The 18,359-nt window shown below is 39.2% G+C and overlaps 1 protein-coding gene across 1 annotated transcript in view; it reads left to right on the forward strand.

The window, feature by feature from the left end:
• The window catches only part of MET (MET proto-oncogene, receptor tyrosine kinase), a 111,735-nt gene extending 93,862 nt beyond the window's left edge, over positions 1 to 17,873 (forward strand). Inside the window, exons 18-22 of the mRNA XM_053896841.1 lie at positions 250 to 431; positions 5,098 to 5,207; positions 6,392 to 6,557; positions 15,425 to 15,561; positions 15,670 to 17,873. Of these exons, the coding sequence (XP_053752816.1) occupies positions 250 to 431; positions 5,098 to 5,207; positions 6,392 to 6,557; positions 15,425 to 15,561; positions 15,670 to 15,880 (806 nt within the window). The 3' untranslated portion in view covers positions 15,881 to 17,873. The remainder of the gene's footprint in view (positions 1 to 249; positions 432 to 5,097; positions 5,208 to 6,391; positions 6,558 to 15,424; positions 15,562 to 15,669) is intronic.
• The last annotated feature ends 486 nt before the right edge of the window (positions 17,874 to 18,359 follow it).

The following is an 18,359-nucleotide window of genomic DNA, read 5'->3' on the forward strand; positions in this document are numbered from 1 at the left end:
GATTGGTCTGCTTCCCTTTCCTTTTTCTGTATGAGACAAACTGATTGGTAGAGTTTGGGGGTGACTTGAAGGCCCACTGCAGGGTGACATCATTTATTCAAACGTATTATTAAAAAACAGTCTGAGGATGAGGTGTCAGGACAGGATTCAGCCCTGTGGTTTTACATTCCGTAACTCTCCCTATCTGAACTTGACCGAGTATTTATTGGTCCATAATGAAGTTAATGTCTCCACTGCTGGATTTCTCAGGAATCACTGACATAGGTGAAGTTTCCCAGTTTCTGACTGAGGGAATCATCATGAAAGATTTTAGTCATCCAAATGTTCTCTCACTCTTGGGAATCTGCCTTCGAAGTGAGGGGTCTCCACTGGTGGTCCTACCATATATGAAACATGGAGATCTTCGAAATTTCATCAGAAATGAGACTCATGTAAGTATATTACCAAGGTTATTAACTGGTAAACTAGCTATAAGCCAACGAGTTTTTCAAAATGTTCCTGTTTTTAAAATTTTTAAAAGCTTTCAAAGAAGCACATGTAAAATGTTTGCACCATTCAGCTATATAGAGGCTAATTCAATTCACTTGTACCTCAAAATCCCCTATCCTGATGGGAAGATAGTGGTACCTAGAAGGGTTTCCCAGGGGCAATGATTCTTACCTGTCCTGCAAGCTGCCTTGATCTACCATCCCTCTGATAGGCACAATTAATCATTTTTGAGTGCCTACTAATTGCCAAAAACAGAAAGCACAAGAGACATAGAGGCAGAATGAGCCTCAGCCCACATGGGATTTTAACCCTAGAAGGAAAAACACAGAAGAACTAATTACAAATGAATCCCTTAGTATTCTTCAACCTTCACCCACTGTCCTAATTCAGGACCTTTGTATTTGCTGTTCAATCTGCCTGGAACACTTTCCCCAAGATAGCCACATATGTCACTTCTCATCAGCTTCAGCTTTTTGCCCTAATGTCATCTTCAAAATGAGGCTTTCCTGGCCTAAGTAATTGCCCCACCTCACCCCCATGCCTCCTGTCTGTTGTCTCCTATCCGCTGCTTTATTTTTCTCCATCATACTTACCATCATCTGATACAGTAGGCCTAAGCAGTGTGCTACTGTGGCCATGAGCCATATGTAAAATGTGGCTAGTCTGAATTGAGACGTACTGTTAGTGTAAGTGTGCTGTAAATCCCAGGTTTTGAGTATTTAGTATAAAAACAGGTAAAATATCTCATAATTGTTTATATCGATTACACGTTGAAATGATATTTCTTGAGTTGAGAAATATATTATGAAAACCAATTTTACCTGTTTCTTTCTACTTTTTTAATGTGACTATTAGAACATGATTATATGTATGGTTTGCATTGTATTTCTATTGAACAGTGCTATACTGAACAATAACCAAATACATAATAGCTATATAATACATGTATATATGGATGTGCACACACACACCATTAGAATGCAAGCTCATGACAGTAGGGATTTCTGTGTATTTTGTTTATTGCTTTAGACTTAGCTCCTAAAGTGTGTTCAGCACATAGGCCTTCAGTCATATTTGCTGGATGAATGAGCTCAGGATTACAAAAGAGGTTCTTGGGTTCTTGCAAGTGAGAGTTTTCTTAGTGACATTTATGCCTAAAGGGTGAGCAAGTAAGTGGTCAGGCCAGGGAGGGAAGTGGAAGGAGTCCTCGGAACTGAAGGCACAGGTGATCTCAGGCTTCTTCTTGGCTCCTGCATCCAGGCCTCTGGGAGTAAATGGAGTAACTTTACTCTTGATCAAAAACAAGACACATGGGGTCAGGTTCTCAAAAGAAATAAGCTCTAGGATAGGAAAGAAATATTTTGTGTTCAACCAAAAGAATGAAATACTCCCTAGCTGTGAATTTTTGCAGATAAGGTGAATTTACCTTACAAAGTGAAAGCTACCCCGACAGATCCCACTTTTCTAATTTAACTTGTCATTGTCCTGGTGAGTTCATCTGAATGGACATGCTGCCTTCTCTAGAATAGTATTCCCCCAGCATTCAAGCATGGTAGAGATTTCCTATTATCCAGTACCAGGGCCTGTTTTTATGGTCCCGGGATACTATATTACAACCACTAACAAGATACATTCTAAAAAGAAGCCTAAAACACAAGAAACTGGCCTCTCCACATGTTGTGTGCATTAAGGGGGCTGCAGCCCTCCTTGCAGGGCCCCTAGTAGCTGCCTCTTGAGCCCACAACCCCCACAGTGGCTGCTGAAGAAGAGATACCCTGTTCCTGAAGGCCAAGTACCAGCAGGGCTACCAGCCACAATGTTATCTGTGCGATTTCAGATATGTTTTTTGTGTTTTTTTTTAAGTTTATTTATTTTGAGGGTAGGAGGCAGAGAGAAGGAGAATCCCAAGAAGGGATTGTCAGCGCAGAGCCTGATGCGGGGCTCAAACTCACAAACCGTGAGATCATGACCTAAGACAAAACCAAGATCTGGACACTTAACTGACTGAGCCACCCAGGCGCCCCTCAGATATAGTTTTTATAGTTAGTTACTAAAGGAATTCTTCTGTCCACCCAATTTTGTGGATGAAATTTCTGGAAATGAGATTTCCTGTTTTCTGTGTGGATCCAAGCCATTATAGTTGCAGGTTGTTACTTTCATACCAGTTGGAGGGCTTCTAATGTGATTGATATCACTACAGTGTGGGCTTTGGAGCCTAACAGATTAGGTTAAAATCCTAACTGTACCACTTACCATCTGAGTGGCTTTGGGTGATTTATTTCTCTCTGAACTGCTGATATTAACCATGTATTGCTTTATTTTTTTATGTTTCAACGTTTTATTCAAATTCTAGTTAACATATAGTATAATATTCGTTTCAGGTGTAGGATTTAGTGATTCTTCAGTTACATACAACACCCAATGCTCATTGCAACATGTACCCTCCTTAATGCCCATCACCCGTTGAACCCATCCTCCCTCCCACTTCCCCTCCAGCAACTCTCAGTTTGTTCTCTAGTTGAGTCTCTTCAGTTTGCCTCCCGTTTTTTTCTCTCCATGTTCATCTGTTTTGTTTCGTAAATTCCACTCATGATTGAAATCAGATGGCATTTGTCTTTTTCTAACTGACTTGTTTAACTTAACATAACATACTCTAGCTCCACCTACGTTGTTGCAAATGGCAAGATTTCATTCTCTTTAATAGCTGAGTTATATTTTATTGTACATATATACCATGTCTTCTTTATTCATTCATCAGTATTGGACACTTGGGCTCTTTCCGTAATTCGGTTATTTTTGATAATGATGCTATAAACATCAGGATGCATTTGCCCCTTCAAATCAGTATTTTTGTATCCTTCGGGTAAATAACCTAGTAGTATAATTGCTGGGTAGTAAAATAGTTCTATTTTTAGCTCTTTGAGGAACCTCCATACCATATGCCAGAGTGGCTGCTCTGTTTTGCATTCCTGCCAAATGTAAGAGGGTTCCCCTTTCTGTGCATCCTCACCAACATCTGTTGTTTCCTGTGTTATTAATTTTAGCCATTTTGACAGGTGTAAGGAGGTATTTCATTGTAGTTTTGATTTGTATTTCCCTGATGATGAGTGATGTTGAGCATTTCTTCACGTGTTGGTTGGCCATCTGGATGTCTTCTTTGGAGAAGTGTCTATTCATGTCTTTTGCCCATTTCTCCACTGGATTATTTGTTTTTTGGGTGTTGAATTTGATTTAAGTTCTTTATAGATTTTGGATACTAACTCTTTATCTGATATGTCATTTGCAAGTATCTTTTCTCATTCCATTGGTTGCCTTTTAATTTTGTTGGTTGTTCCCTTCACTGTGCAGAAGGTTTTTATCTTGATGAAGTCCCAATTGTTCATTTTTGCATTTGTTTCCCTTGCCTTCAGAGATGTATCTAGTAAGAAGTTACAATGGCTGATGTCAAAGAGGTTGCTGCCTATGTTCTCTTCTATGATTTTGATGGTTTCCTGCCTCACATTTAGATCTTTCATCCATTTTGAATTTATTTTTATGTATGGTGTGAGAAAGTGGTCCATTTTCTTTCTTTTGCATGTTGCTGTCCAGTTTTCCCAACACCATTTGTTAAAGAGATTGTCTTTTTTCCATTGGATATTCTTTCCTACTTTGTGGAATATTAGTTGACTATTTGTGGGTCCATTTCTGAGTTTTCTATTCTGTATTAAGGTATGTGTCTGGTTTTGTGCCAATACCATAATATCTTGATGATTATAGCTTTATAATATACCCTGAAGTCCAGTATTTCTTTTCTTTTTCAAGATTGCTTTGGCTATTTGGAGTCCTCTGGGGTTCAATACAAATGTTAGATTAACTGTGTATTTATGATGCTCTGACTTCTAGTTCCTTGCTGACCTTGGAGTGATGGCCCTTTCCAGGACTAGCCCCAAGATAGTAAATGGCTCATCTTCAAAGAGCAGGCCTTTTATAAGCAAACCAACCAATCCAAAGCCCATACCCCAATCACCTCCTTTAAAGAATTCTCACACTCTGGGACACTATCCACCTGCTGTAATCACTTTAGGGCCAGGTACCAGGCAACTGAAGACAGCCCCTACACTTCAGAACCTGCTGAAATTATTCAAACTAGCCCAATCCTAAATCCGCTTACCCTGCGTCACCCATTCTTTCCCATGGGAACCACAAAACAAGCTCTTGCCCATGTTTTCCCCTTGCTCCCTCTGCCTCCTAGACCAACCCCATTGCTTCCCTTTGTGGCCTCGCTTGGCATGGTGTGCCCCCTCCTCTTGGGAATTGTGAGTAACAAGCTATCTTTTCGGTGGCAGTGGTCTTCCTTCTTTTAGCCCCACCATACCAGAATAATTTTAAAACACTTCCATTTCCTCATCTGGAAAATGGAACCTGCCTTATAGAAGTGTATAAGCATTAGCCAAAACTCACATAAGCATCTAGCCTGGTGCTTTTCAAATAATAGATATCTAATACATGATTGCTGTTATTAACAAGGCACGAGTTATTGCTTGAAACAAGATAATTCTTATAAACATTTCAGAATTCACAGATCAGTAGATGCTTAGCTTACGCGTTTTTAATTCTCTTTGATTGCAGAACCCAACTGTAAAAGATCTTATTGGCTTTGGTCTTCAAGTAGCCAAAGGCATGAAATATCTTGCAAGCAAAAAGTTTGTACACAGAGACTTGGCTGCTAGAAACTGTATGTAAGTATAAGAATCTCTGTGCCCACAGTCCAAATTAAGTGACAAGGAGGAATCTGTTTCCCACTGTTGAAGGCTAGTGAGGATGTTTTCTCTTCTTATGCAAAAGTCCTTTATTTCCGTTACAGTTTTAAATCGATATGTAAGCACTGGGATGTAGGCGGGGCTTTCAGGCTTTATCTAATGGAGAATTTAAAAGGAATTCTCCAGAGGGGGTCTTAAACAGCTGTTGTGTGCTTTTGCTTTTCTTTTCCCTTCCCACCAGTAGCCCCCAATGTTGTGGTTTCACACTGCATTAGTGTTTGGAAGGGAGAATTTGATCTTCAGCATTTTACAGTGAAAAGGAGAGGGCTGGTAACACAAATACCAACATATTGCAACTTCCCAAGACTGGATTTGAAGTCAGTCTGCAGAAGCCCTACCAAAAATGGTATTGGGGAATGAATATACAAAGAGCTTTATTTGTGTCTGGGTGCCTGGGCTGTATAATTCAACAGTCAACAGTTTGTAATGGATTCAGTTCTTCCCTCACATAACACTGATTCATGACTTATGGTATGTGTGAATGAGAGAGCTGTGCTATTAATTTCCTACCTTGGTTTTGGTCAATGTAACAACATAAAAGCCAGCTTAAACAAAGGATACATAGCCTCAGAGAGCGGAAATTGATTTTTGTTGAACCTTGCTGTTTTTGTTAGATGCTTTACTGTGTCCTACTTCTCTATTACCTCAGAGGTGAGATACATGAATTTTATGTAATAACCTAGCCCATTTGAGAAAGAAAAGGTAAAATAACAGTCCTCTATCATAATCCCTCATAAAACTGAGTATTACTAATAAATTGACAAGTGAAGATACACAATTGCTTGGGATAGTCAGTTGGCATATTTGATTTAGTAACAAAGGAAACCTAGGAGGGGGGTCCAACTTTACTGTTAAGGCAAAAGGGGTTTTCTTATGCCACAGGTAGATCTCTTTCCTTGGCCTGTTGAATTTGTAATGTAAATGTCAAACATTTTTATTCAAGAATTCCATTGTAATTTAGCGTTAGTAGAGACCAGATGAAGCCCACCCTGCAGAAGTTATGGATTTCAAATATCAAGTCCTTGTTTTGACCTATAGATATTCAGCATCACTGTAAATTATTGTATTTCGGCCACCAGTAATGATTTTTGTCCTTTCTATAGGCTGGATGAAAAATTCACTGTCAAGGTTGCTGATTTTGGTCTGGCCAGAGACATGTATGATAAAGAGTACTACAGTGTACACAACAAAACGGGCGCCAAGCTGCCAGTGAAGTGGATGGCTCTAGAAAGTCTACAAACTCAGAAGTTTACCACCAAGTCAGATGTGGTAATGTACTCATCATCCCTGACCGTCTCCTCTTTTCCTTTCATATCCAACATTTTTAATGGTTTTATGGCTATTTAATTTTTTCAAAAAAGGACACCTTCAACACCCTAATTTCAGTTTCTTCAGAGCTTGACTGTTAAACCAGATAGCCATCATATGTTCTCACAAATTTATTCATTTATCAAAAACATTTGCCTAGTAGGGTACAACGCCAGGTCCTTAGGGAGCCCAGAGCTGAATCAGAACTAAACCCTGTCCTCCAAGAACAGAGAAGGCATAACTGTCACTAGCTGTTACACAAAGTAGACTGGGATTAGTCTGGCCACTCATAGCTCCGGGACAGCTGCATTCCACCTGGAGAAATCTGAAAGCTATCACTGAGGCAGAACTGGCAGTGAGGGCATTATTCCTGCACCCAGCTAGAAATGTGCCCTTCTTGGCCACCTGGCTGGCTCAGTTGGTAGAACATGAGACTTAATCTCAGTGTCGGGTCTTGAGTTCAAACCCCACATCGGGCGGGGAGCCTACTTTAAAAAAAAAAAAAAGTCTAGAAACATGCCCTTTTGTATCTACCACGGTCATCCTCTCATAGAACAGCTTCAAAAAGCATACACCTGAGTGCTGAGGGTGGGAGAGACACCTGGGCAGCCACATTTTCCTCACTTACCTACCACCTGGTGGAGGAGGTGGTGCTTTTGTACAGGCCTTAAAGGAAGATAGAATGGGCCATGAAATAAATACCAATCCAGGTAAGCAAAGGGGCAGGAAAGTATATACATCTTTAAAGTTCTAAGGAAACAGTAAGGAGTGGGTGATTTGGCCAAAATGGAAGGCACAGAGGGAAGTTCTGAGGATAGATTGCGAAAAATATATTCATACTAGATCATAGAGGTTCTTGGAAAGCAAACTAGGGAGTCTGGAATTTATTCTCTGGCCATGTGGAACCTTAAAGTGTAATCAGAAACACTACAGCCTTTCTTTATTCTGTAAGATGTTCTGAGAGGAGTAGATGCAGGAAGATGAAGTGAGAGGTATAACTTGAAATAATACAGAAATTTTGGAACAGAAAAGCGAAAGCAGAAAAGGCATCTGAGAGGTAATAACAATATTAAGTAAGAAATTGATAAAAGTCAAAGATGAATAAAGTTATATGCTAGTACAGTAACATATGTGAAGCAACAGAGTAAAAACTTGTTGGAGAGGAAAAATACCAGTTAAGGCTTAAACATACTGAGTTTGATGTGGGAGTAAGACATCCAGGCAGAAGGGGAGGGTAGGTGATGGGCATTGAAGAGGGCATCTTTTGGGATGAGCCCTGGGTGTTGTATGGAAACTAATTTGACAATAAATTTCATATAATAATAAAAAAAAAAAGACATCCAGGCAGAAAGGTCCATCAGGCAATTGGAAATGTGGATCTACAGCTTGTACAACCTCATTAGTTATCTTATTCAACTTGGGCCACCATAGCAAAATACCATAGACTGGGTGGCATAAACAATAGGCATTTATTTCTCCCAGTTCTAGAGGCTGGAAGTGTGAGATCAGGGTGCCAGTGTGGTCAGGTTCCTGACTTGCACATAGCTACCTTCTCACTGTGTCATTGTGTGGGAGACAGAGCCAGAATAAGCTCCCTGGTGTCTCCTCCCATAAGGGCACTAATCCCATCATGAGGGCCCCACCTCCTAATACCATCACACTGGGAGTTAGAGTTTCAACATTTGAGTGGGGATAGGGGGTCCACAGTTCAGTCCATAGCAGAAGTCAAGGCTGGAAATAAGCCTTTTAGAGTACAAAAACAATTACTCCGGAGAAACTACACATAGGAAATGAGGGGGAAAAGCAGAGAGGTAGGAGACCCAAGAGAGAAGAGGCCAGAGGAAGAGAAAGTTTCAAAAAGAAATAGGATACGGTCAGCAGGGTCCACTGCTACTCAGTGCACAAAAATGGTCTTGAAAACCGAGTAACTTGAATGATTTGGAGGTCTCAAGTGGCTGTTGAATGGAACAGAGTATACTTACTCTATCTGCACGTAGTAAGTCAGGAGGACTGTGATGCATAGAGGTAGAGAAAGATTAATTTTCAGTCCTTGGAGATAACAACTGAAAAGAGAAAAAATGTAAACTGGTGATATCAGTAAATGAGGTAGGCAAAAAAATAAAATTAATGGAGGGCATAGACTTCAAAAGAAAAAGGGTTGGCAGCTATTGAAAGATGACAGGGGACAGGGATCTGAGTGTGGCATTGGGAAGCAACAAGTCATCTACCCTCCCCTCTGTGAGTCAACAGATTTCAAAGACATTGTGGTCTTCAAGTGAAAGCAGTTTCAGTTCCTGAGGAAGTGGGGGAGACATTAAAGACTAAGTTGAGAGTGACTGGGAGTTTGTTTTCAGTAAATGTGTTACAGGGCATGGTGGAGGGATGGGACTTTGGGGTGGATAAGATTAATAAGAGGACGTGATAGTATATGCTAAAGTGTAATGCCTGAGATTATGATGCTGAAAGATTCTGAAAAAGATGAAAGAAGTGAGTGCTAAAGAGGTAGGCTGGAAACATGTTAGTGATGGTGGCAGGTGAAGGCATAAGGTAGGAAGAATTAACCTGTCCTCAAAGAGTATACATTTCATCCAGACTTAACTGTTAGTCTGCCATTAAGAACCAGACCAACTCATATAGCTCAATAAGACAACTCAGTTTTTAAAACAGGCAAAAGATTTGAATAGACCATCTACCAAAGAGATATATGAATAGCTAGTTCATAAGCACATGGAAACATATGCCTACACAAATACTTGTACATGAATGTTCACAATAGTATTTATTCACAATAGGAAAAAACCAGGAGCAATCCTAATGTCCATCAACTGGTAAAGGGTAAGCAAAACATGGTATTTCTATACAATGGAATAATACCATTCAGCACTATGCTAATCCATGCTATAACGTGGATAAACCTCAAAAATATTATGTCCAGTGAAAGAAGGCAGACTCCAAAGGTGATATGTTGAACGATTCAATTTATATGAAATTTTTAGAAAGAGGCAAAACTAAAGAGAAAAAAAAAACAGATCAGTGGTTGCCTGGGACTGAGGGTGGGAGCAAAGATTAACTACAAACAGGCATGGGCAACTTTCTAGGGTGTTGGAATTGATCTAAAAACTGAATTGTGGAGATAAGTACACTATCAAAATATTTACTAAACATCATGGGCTGTCCACTTAAAACTGGCAAAGTTTATGATATATGTTACACCTAGTGAAGTTTTTAAAACAAAACACAAAGAACCTGATGAAATTTTGAATGTTCAAGGCAAGAATTGTGATTCTGAGCTTTTAGACAACCACACACACATTACTAACCTACACGCACGCACGCACACAGCACAGAGGCCACCATTTATCACATAGCAACTGTCACTCAGGTTCTTGACTATAGATTTATATAGGCTTCTGTATATGAAGTGCTATCTCTCTCCTTCTCATTGGAAGATACTGTATTGTACTACATAAGGGTGAGCCTGAGTAATCCAAATGCAGTGCTGCTTTGACAAATGGTTATTGATTACCTGGATAAATTTGCATTAACTTTAATTTGCAAGACAGCACAATCTTTTGAATGTTGACATGGAACATTTCCAAAAGTATGTGATAAGCTTTTATGTAGAGACCTACAAGCAAAACCTTGCGAGCTAGTAGAAATGTCCACTTTCTCACAAATGACCAGATGGAGTTCAGCTAAAATCTGAATTCTCTTGAAGCCCATTCAAACAAAATAGAAGTGTCACTATATTTGTGACTTCTCATACCCAGTATTGTACAGTGTGCCACACTTAGTACAGGTGCTTCCATTAAAGTCAGTATTGACTTCTCAGTTGTTCAACCAGCTAACTTTTTCACCCTACTTCAGAACTTAACATTGTCCACCACTCCTTTCTTCTCAAAATTTCCTCCTCCTTTGGTTTTTGGGACACTGCATCATCTGGTTCCTCTTGCTTCTTTGTTATGTTTGCTTTAGCCTTAACAGCTCTCTTCCTTCTCTCTCTTGGGGGAAGAGGGGTCTTTAGGTGCCAGCCTCCCTCAATAATTTCAACCATTCCCATCAACAGTTACCTTTGAACCTCTCTTCCTGGATGTTTTCATCAGCATCACAAAGTCACCATGTTCAAAGTCCAGTTCTTTCCTGCCAACTGTCAATTCCTCTCTTCTTTATTTCTGTTAATGGTATCACCATTATGCAATATATCAACTCTTTACCCTTTTTAATGTACAGTTCTTCAAGTTTTGAAGGATGCATACAGTTGTATGACCATCACTATTGCAACTAGGATATAGAGCAGTTCCATCATCCAGGAAAATGTCCCTGTGCCTCTTTGTAATCAAACCCTACCCTATCCCAAGGACCTGGAAAGCACTGGTCTGTTTTCTGTCTCTACAGTTTTACCTTTTCTAGAATGTCGTATAAATGGAATCATATAGTAAATCATACAATAAATAGCCTTTGAGCCTGTCTCGTTTCACTTAGCGTAACACATTTGAGAGTTACCCATGTAGTATGTAGCAATGTATCTAGATGGTTTCCCTTTTTTTTAATTGTGGTTTAAAAAAAAAAAAACCATAAGAGAAAAATGACCATCTCAACTATTTTAAGTGTATGGTACAGTAGTGGTTAACTAACTACATACACATTGTTGTGCAATCAATCTGTAGAACTTCTTCTTCTTCTTGCAAAACTGAAACTCTATATCCATTGAATAACTCCCCATTTCCCCCTCCCACAGCCTTTCCAGAAACCACCATTTTACTATCTGTTTCTAAGAACTCAACTACCTGACTACTTTAGCTACCTCATATAAGTGGAGTCATGTAGTATTTGTCTTTTATGACTAACTTATTTCACTTAGCATAATGTCCTCAAGATCCATTGATATTGTAGCATACGATAGGATTTTTTTAAGGCTAAATAATATTCCATTATATGTATATACCACATTTTCTTTATTCATCTGTTGATGGGCATTCTTAGGTTGCTTCCATCTCTTGACTATTGTGAATAATGTTGCTATGAACATAAGTGTGGAAGTATCTCCAGATACTGATTTCATTTCCTTTGAATATATACCCAGAAGTGGGATTGCTGGATCTTATGGTAGTTCTATGTTTAATTTTTTGAGGAAACCATACTTTTTTTTATAGCAGAGTAATTCATTCCTTTCTATTTCTGAGTGGAATTCCATTGTACGGATGTTCCACATTTTGTTTATCCATTCACCAATTTGGAGGACATTTAGATTCTTTCCAGTTTTAGGCAATTGATTACACATAGCTGCAACTACTAAACATTTGTTTAATTGTTTTGTGTATAAAGGTTTATATTTATTTTGAATTAATATCTAGAAGTAGGATTACTGGGTTGTAAAACAAGTATATATTTGACTTTATGAGAAACTACCAACTGTTTTCCACAGTTCATGTATCATTTCATGTTCCTAGCAGTAATATGTAAGAGTTCTGGTTGTTCAGCATCCTCACCTGCACTTGGCATTGTCAGTTTTGGATTTTTAGCCATTCTCATAGTCTGTAGTGGTGTGTCATTTCCTTTTCCATTTGTATTTCCCAGATGACTAATGATGATAAGCATCTTTTCATGTGCTTATTTGCCATCCTTCTATCTCCTTTGTGAAGTATGTGCTCAAATCCTTTGCCCATTTTCTTTTAAGTTTTAGAGTTTTGGGTTTTTTAATTGGTTAGTTTATTTATTATTGAGTTGGTAAGAGTTCTTTATATATTCTGGATTACAGGTACATGTTATCAGACACAAGTTTTTGTGAATATATTTTTCTAGTCTGTGGCTTGCCTTTTCATTTGTTTACTGGTATCTTTCAAAGAGCAGAAGTTTTACATTTTATTGAAAATTTTACTCATTTACCAGTTTATAGAATTTTATGAATATATCCACTTTTTAATCAGTTGTGGTTTTTTTGCAAATTGTGGTGTATCTCTATTTACCCACTCCTGAATGCCCAGGCTGTCTCCATTCCTTGCTTGCCTTAGTGTCACTTTCTATCACTTTTTATGGCTCTAATAGTCTTTCATGTCTACTAATTGCTTTGATCTTCACCTTTGAAAAGTGAGGCAGAGATTCTTCAGAGGACCTCCCTGCTGGTGCTCAGATAATCAGGCTACGTGCTCACAGTAACTGAAAGAATGGCAGAGCTCTCCTGTCTTGAAACTAAAACTAACTTCTTTCCATCATTCCTAATGCACGGGCATCATGCACCTATCTCTCCTTCTCTTTTTCTCCCTCCTCTTCTCGCTTTCTCTTTCTTTCTCTCTCTTCCTCCCACTCCTACCATCTCCCCCAGCCTCCCTCTTCTAGTTCTGCCTCATTCTCCTTCAAGACCCCTTTCCCCACCATCCTGTCAGTTCCAAACTGTTCCTGGGGGTTTGAAATGCAGGTGGTACTATGGTTTTCCCAGAAGCTGCCTCCCCCTGACCTCTCCTGTCCAGTGAGTCTTCCAACCCTCCTCTGATACCCAGTCATTGCCCAAGTCCTATAATTCCTCAGAAATGTACCCAACTGTGCCCCCTTTTTTTGTGAATTTGCCTTCAGACAAACCTATAGCCTAGGCTATGGGTTAGGAGACCTGATTACAGACAAGTAATCAGCCTCTCAAAACTTTGGCTTCCTCACCTTTTGTAGATACTTTAGTATCTACAAAGCCAGTTACATCACAGGGTTGTTTAAAGGATTAAATAAAATAATCTTTTTTAAAAAGGGCTTGAACCTGTTCCGTGCTTACTATATGGCATCTACTCTTTCCCACCACCTTAATTTGGGAGTTCAGTCTCATCGGGTTCTGGGTTGCCAAGATGTAGCAGCAGCACCCCCACCAGACATTCTGTTCAGAAACCCCCCTATCTGGTCTCCTTATGTGAACCAGCTCCTCCTATTTGTCTAAAGCATAGTGTTTACAGATGCAGCATGCTGGAGCTCAGCTGCATGTCCTGTCCCTTTCAGCGTAACCCACTTTCAGCACTCAAAAACCCCCACAACATGGTCTCATTTTTACCCTATCTATCCCTTGTCTCCCTCATCTACTCCATACATCAAGCAGAGTGACCTATTGTCCTTATGTAGTTCAGAAAAACACACAAGTACTGTCACCTCTGGGCCCATTGCCTCCATCCAGAACACTCCTCTGCCCTCACCTTCTGTGCACCTGGGACACAAATGCTCCCGTTCTTCAAGACCTGCTTTACTGTCGCTTTCTCCCTGAAGCCTTTCTCAGTACCCTACTGTTATCTCATTGACTTTTCACAGCATTTGTACATCTTTCCTATTTTTGTTCTATATTAGTTATTCTGCCTTACTCTCCTGTGTGACAGTCAGTTGTGTCATAACTCTTAACCCCGTTAAATCAGCCGTAGGCCCATCCACTAACTTGGAAAGTAACCTACTTGTACACCAAGGGTCAGTAGATACTTGTTAAATTGATTTCAACTTTAATGCATATTTTGGAACTTAAAGGTTAACACAGTGAAGTTGTCAGAAGTGACTCATAAGTGACTCAGGCTTTGGATACTTCGATTTTGAAAGGCTGCACAGGACAGCAAAGTTATCTAGTTGCCACCTGGGAAAGACTGTGTCCTCTATTTGGATCGAGGCAGTCAATGTCCTTAAAGGGCTCCTGCACTTGGGCACATGCTTCACTCTGCTTTACTCTCCTCACTGAATGTTACAAGCTACGCTGCTTCTCAGTGTTAAGTTTTCCCACTCTACCTATCAGGTCTGGATTCCCCTTTCCCTCCAAGCCTCCTTCTTCCCAGAGCCTCGTTTCTCCCCGCCACATACTTTTTAGTCTGTCAGTGACCTAGATGTGTTTCTAAGGAAGCGCTGATTTCCTGGGTCCTTGGCCAGGGGTGAACCGCACATGCCCAATTACTCCCTTTGTGTCATTCTCACCTTGGCACACATCCAGGGGGAGATGATATGTATGACCTAGTATATTCTGGGTAGAGTGCTTTAAATCAAGAAATTGCATATTTAGTGCAGTTTAGTAGACCAACCAAGACCCAAGAGTCAAGAATTCTTAAATGTTTATCCCAGTGTGAATTCACATTTATTGGGGGAATTTCTAGCAAGTCACTTAACCTCTCTGTGTCCCTACAATATTCCTGCAAAGTACTGATACAGCTGTTTTATATCAATCTTGTACTTTAACGTTTTTAAATTACATTTATTTTATTGAAATTAGTTTTCAACAGAGAACCTTCTTGCCTAGCAGTTTTATCACTTCTGATTTTTAATATGGACTTGTACTTACACTGCCTTAGATTTTGCCTTTTAACATTAATGTTTAGATGTGGTTACATTTCTTTTTTGTTTCTTTGGGGTATTTTTTGTTTGTTAATAGTTATGTTTCTTAAAAAGTATTTACATTCATTCAGAAATCAAAAAAATTTAAACTTTGGAAAGTTTCCTCTATCTTCTTCTTTTATGAATAATATAAAATTATAGTGAAACTATTGGAAAAGAGGATGAAACATGTGAATGCTTTGACCAGTGCTTTGACCCTGTAAGAGAAAACCTGAAAATCATACTGTACTAACTATAGATGAAATCTTAATCCTCATGTGGACTTCAGATATTCTTTTTAAAAACTTTATACTTATTTGTAATCTAAACCTTATCCAATTCTGGTATAAAGAAATCATAAAATGTGTATTACCTTTAAGGAAGTTTTTGCCCCAAAGAGCAATAGTCTTGAATATACTAAGCCAAATTTAGTTATCAAGACCTTCTGGTCACCTTTCATGTTCGTGCGGTCACAGTTCTCACCTGGATTATCCCTTCCATTGTTTGACTAGTGGTCCTTTGGTGTGCTCCTCTGGGAACTGATGACAAGAGGGGCTCCACCTTATCCTGATGTCAACACCTTCGATATAACAGTTTACTTATTGCAAGGCAGAAGACTCTTACAGCCCGAATACTGCCCAGATCCCTTGTAAGTAGGACTTTCAACAGAATCTTCTGTCATTCCTGTATTCTTTACTTTTACAGAAATGCATGCCTTCATGATGTCTCTCATAGCATTTCTTCCTATTTGAAACAGATATGAAGTGATGCTAAAATGCTGGCACCCTAAAGCCGAACTGCGCCCATCTTTTTCTGAACTGGTCTCCAGGATATCAGCGATATTCTCTACTTTCATTGGGGAGCACTATGTCCATGTGAACGCTACTTATGTGAATGTCAAATGTGTTGCTCCATACCCTTCTCTGTTGTCATCACAAGATAACATTGATGGCGAGGGGGACACATGATGGATGGATACCTCACCAGCCTCCTTCTGAGAAACATCATAGAACTTTCCAAACAGCAGTCTACATTTTGTTCAATGTTGTTGTTTTGGTTGTTTTTTTTTTTCACTGCCTGGCCATTGAAAGGCCACCAGATATTTTTTGCTTTTGCCAAGATTGCACTATTATAGGACCTTATATTGCTATTTAAAATGAATGGATTCTAAGGAATTTCTTAGCTGACAGAGCACCAGAGCCAGAAGCTCTGTCCCGCAGGCCAGTGACCAACAGCAACCCTACAGCTGTGATGATGCTCCTGTGCATGGAGGCCAAAGCCTGAATTCTAGGTTGAAGTTTTTAAAAATCAGGATCCTACATGATTTCATATGAGGAATGGAAGCAATGAATTTTGAGGGCTTCTTGATCACATAAAATTCAGAAGAAGTGATAAAGTTCAGGACAGACATGGCCCCAGTACCAAGACACTCATTTAGAATTAAAGTGTTTCAAAGAACTTTCATGTGTTGGATGGTCACTAACATGTTTTATTACTGATGTTGCCTTTTGCCCATTCGGCAAACATTCCCTTTTAAATTTTTGTATACATTCCTTTTAATGGGGAAATATCCATAGGCAACACAGTCAACATTTCAAAATGGCAGGACACAAATGTGTTTATAAATTAATAGGGATATTTACATATTGTACATAGATGACATTAAGAAGGTCCTCATAAAATAGCTTAGTCATAATGAAATATTTAGTTGTCATTTAAAAATCAACTGAGAATGATACTGTTCTTATGATTGTAGACATATAGATGGTTTGTCTGTATTTTTTTTACAACGACTCTGAAAATAAAACAAGTGATTTGTGGTAAGTGTTTTTAAAGGTGTAACTCAGCATGTTTTTAAAGCAGAATACATCTGACTAAAAGGTTCATCAGTTCCAATCATGGCTCATGTAGGGCAAAGAAAGGATCGATGGACTAGAAATATTAGCCTCTTTCTTAGGTGGCAGCTTCCCACCCCACAATCGGAGGCAATAAAACTTTCTGGGAGTCCAGTTTTTCATTAGCACATGCTTTGTGTAAAGCAAAACATATTTTACAGGGGAAAAAAAGCAATTGAAAGTTCTGGCCATTTCACCTGGATGAATAGTTATTCTGGGCAGGACGTTTGTAATGTTTTGTTCTGTGGGATTTTGTGCTTACTACTGTATAGTGCATGTGGCACAGGATACTCTGTTTTTGTCAATGTAAACATTTAAAGTATTATATTTTTATAAAAATGTTTATTTTTAATGATATAAGAAAACTTTTGTCAGCCCACAAAAATACTGCACTGTGAACATTTCAGAAAAGGTATGTCAGACTTGGATTAGTAACAGCATAGTTCTCAATGGCTGTAAATAATGATAAGGAAATGTACTGATTGCCAGTACACCCCACCCTCATTACATCACCAGGACTTGAAGCCAAGGGTTAACACAGAAAGCTGTAAAGAGGGTGTGTTACACCGAAGCCCAATAGTGGAGCTGGGCTGACGATTACAACTTAAACTCTCTGACCATGGTGGAATTTACCAGAAGACACAAGGAATTGTACTGTAGAGATATACTCCAATTTAAACTTTGTTTCAGAAGTGTAAAAGAGTGATACCAATGCACAAATACTGCAAATGGTGGGTAACAAAAGAAAAACTCTGCAGAAATAAATATCTCTACTAATATCAAGAGGATGAATGCATCAGAACAGAAAGAGCTTGTGGAAGCAACCCATCAACAAGACCACACACCTGTATATATGCTTGAGAAAGCTGCAATGTGAAAATCATGTTTGCTATTTATAAAAATGTCCTTAGATTAATGTGTCTGGACAGACTGTGAGAGTAAGTGATTCTTCTAAGAATTAGATACTGTCACTGCCTATACCTGCAGTTGAACTGAATGGTACTTTGTATGTTAATAGCTGTTGTTTTGATAAATCATACAATTAAAATAATGTATCATCTTGTTATTGAGAGTTGGTTATTGCTAGCCATACTTGATCACCTATCCACTTACATAATGAGAGGAAGCCTAAGATTGATTTCACCTGGCTGCATCAAGATCATCCATATATGAGAACCTTAGTTAATTCCTGGGCAGCTAAAAGAATTTGCATCCTTGAATCTCAGGAAGTCTCTGTCTTTCTGAGAGTGGTTTGCCCTGAGTTGCCAAATTACCTGCATTTCTCTGTCTTTCAACTGCTAAGAGCACCTGTCTCCTCCTTTTAGCATGATGTTCTTCCCTAGCAAGGTGCATCCTTGGACCAGAAGCTATGACAATAAAGCTGAAAACCCACAGTTGGCAGAGAGATAGATACCTATTTGAGTGTTGGAGGAGAGAGGCCTTCTTATCCCCTTCAAAGTACCCTTTCCATCTACACTTGTTCCCACCACTCAGGAGCCCCCAGTTACTAGAGAACATAGCCTTCATGTTATCTCCATGAATATTCTTGTAA

This window comes from Panthera pardus, unplaced genomic scaffold (assembly GCF_024362965.1).
Source record: "Panthera pardus isolate Hobbes unplaced genomic scaffold, ASM2436296v1 HiC_scaffold_8, whole genome shotgun sequence".
In the NCBI taxonomy this organism is placed as follows: Eukaryota; Metazoa; Chordata; class Mammalia; order Carnivora; family Felidae; genus Panthera; species Panthera pardus.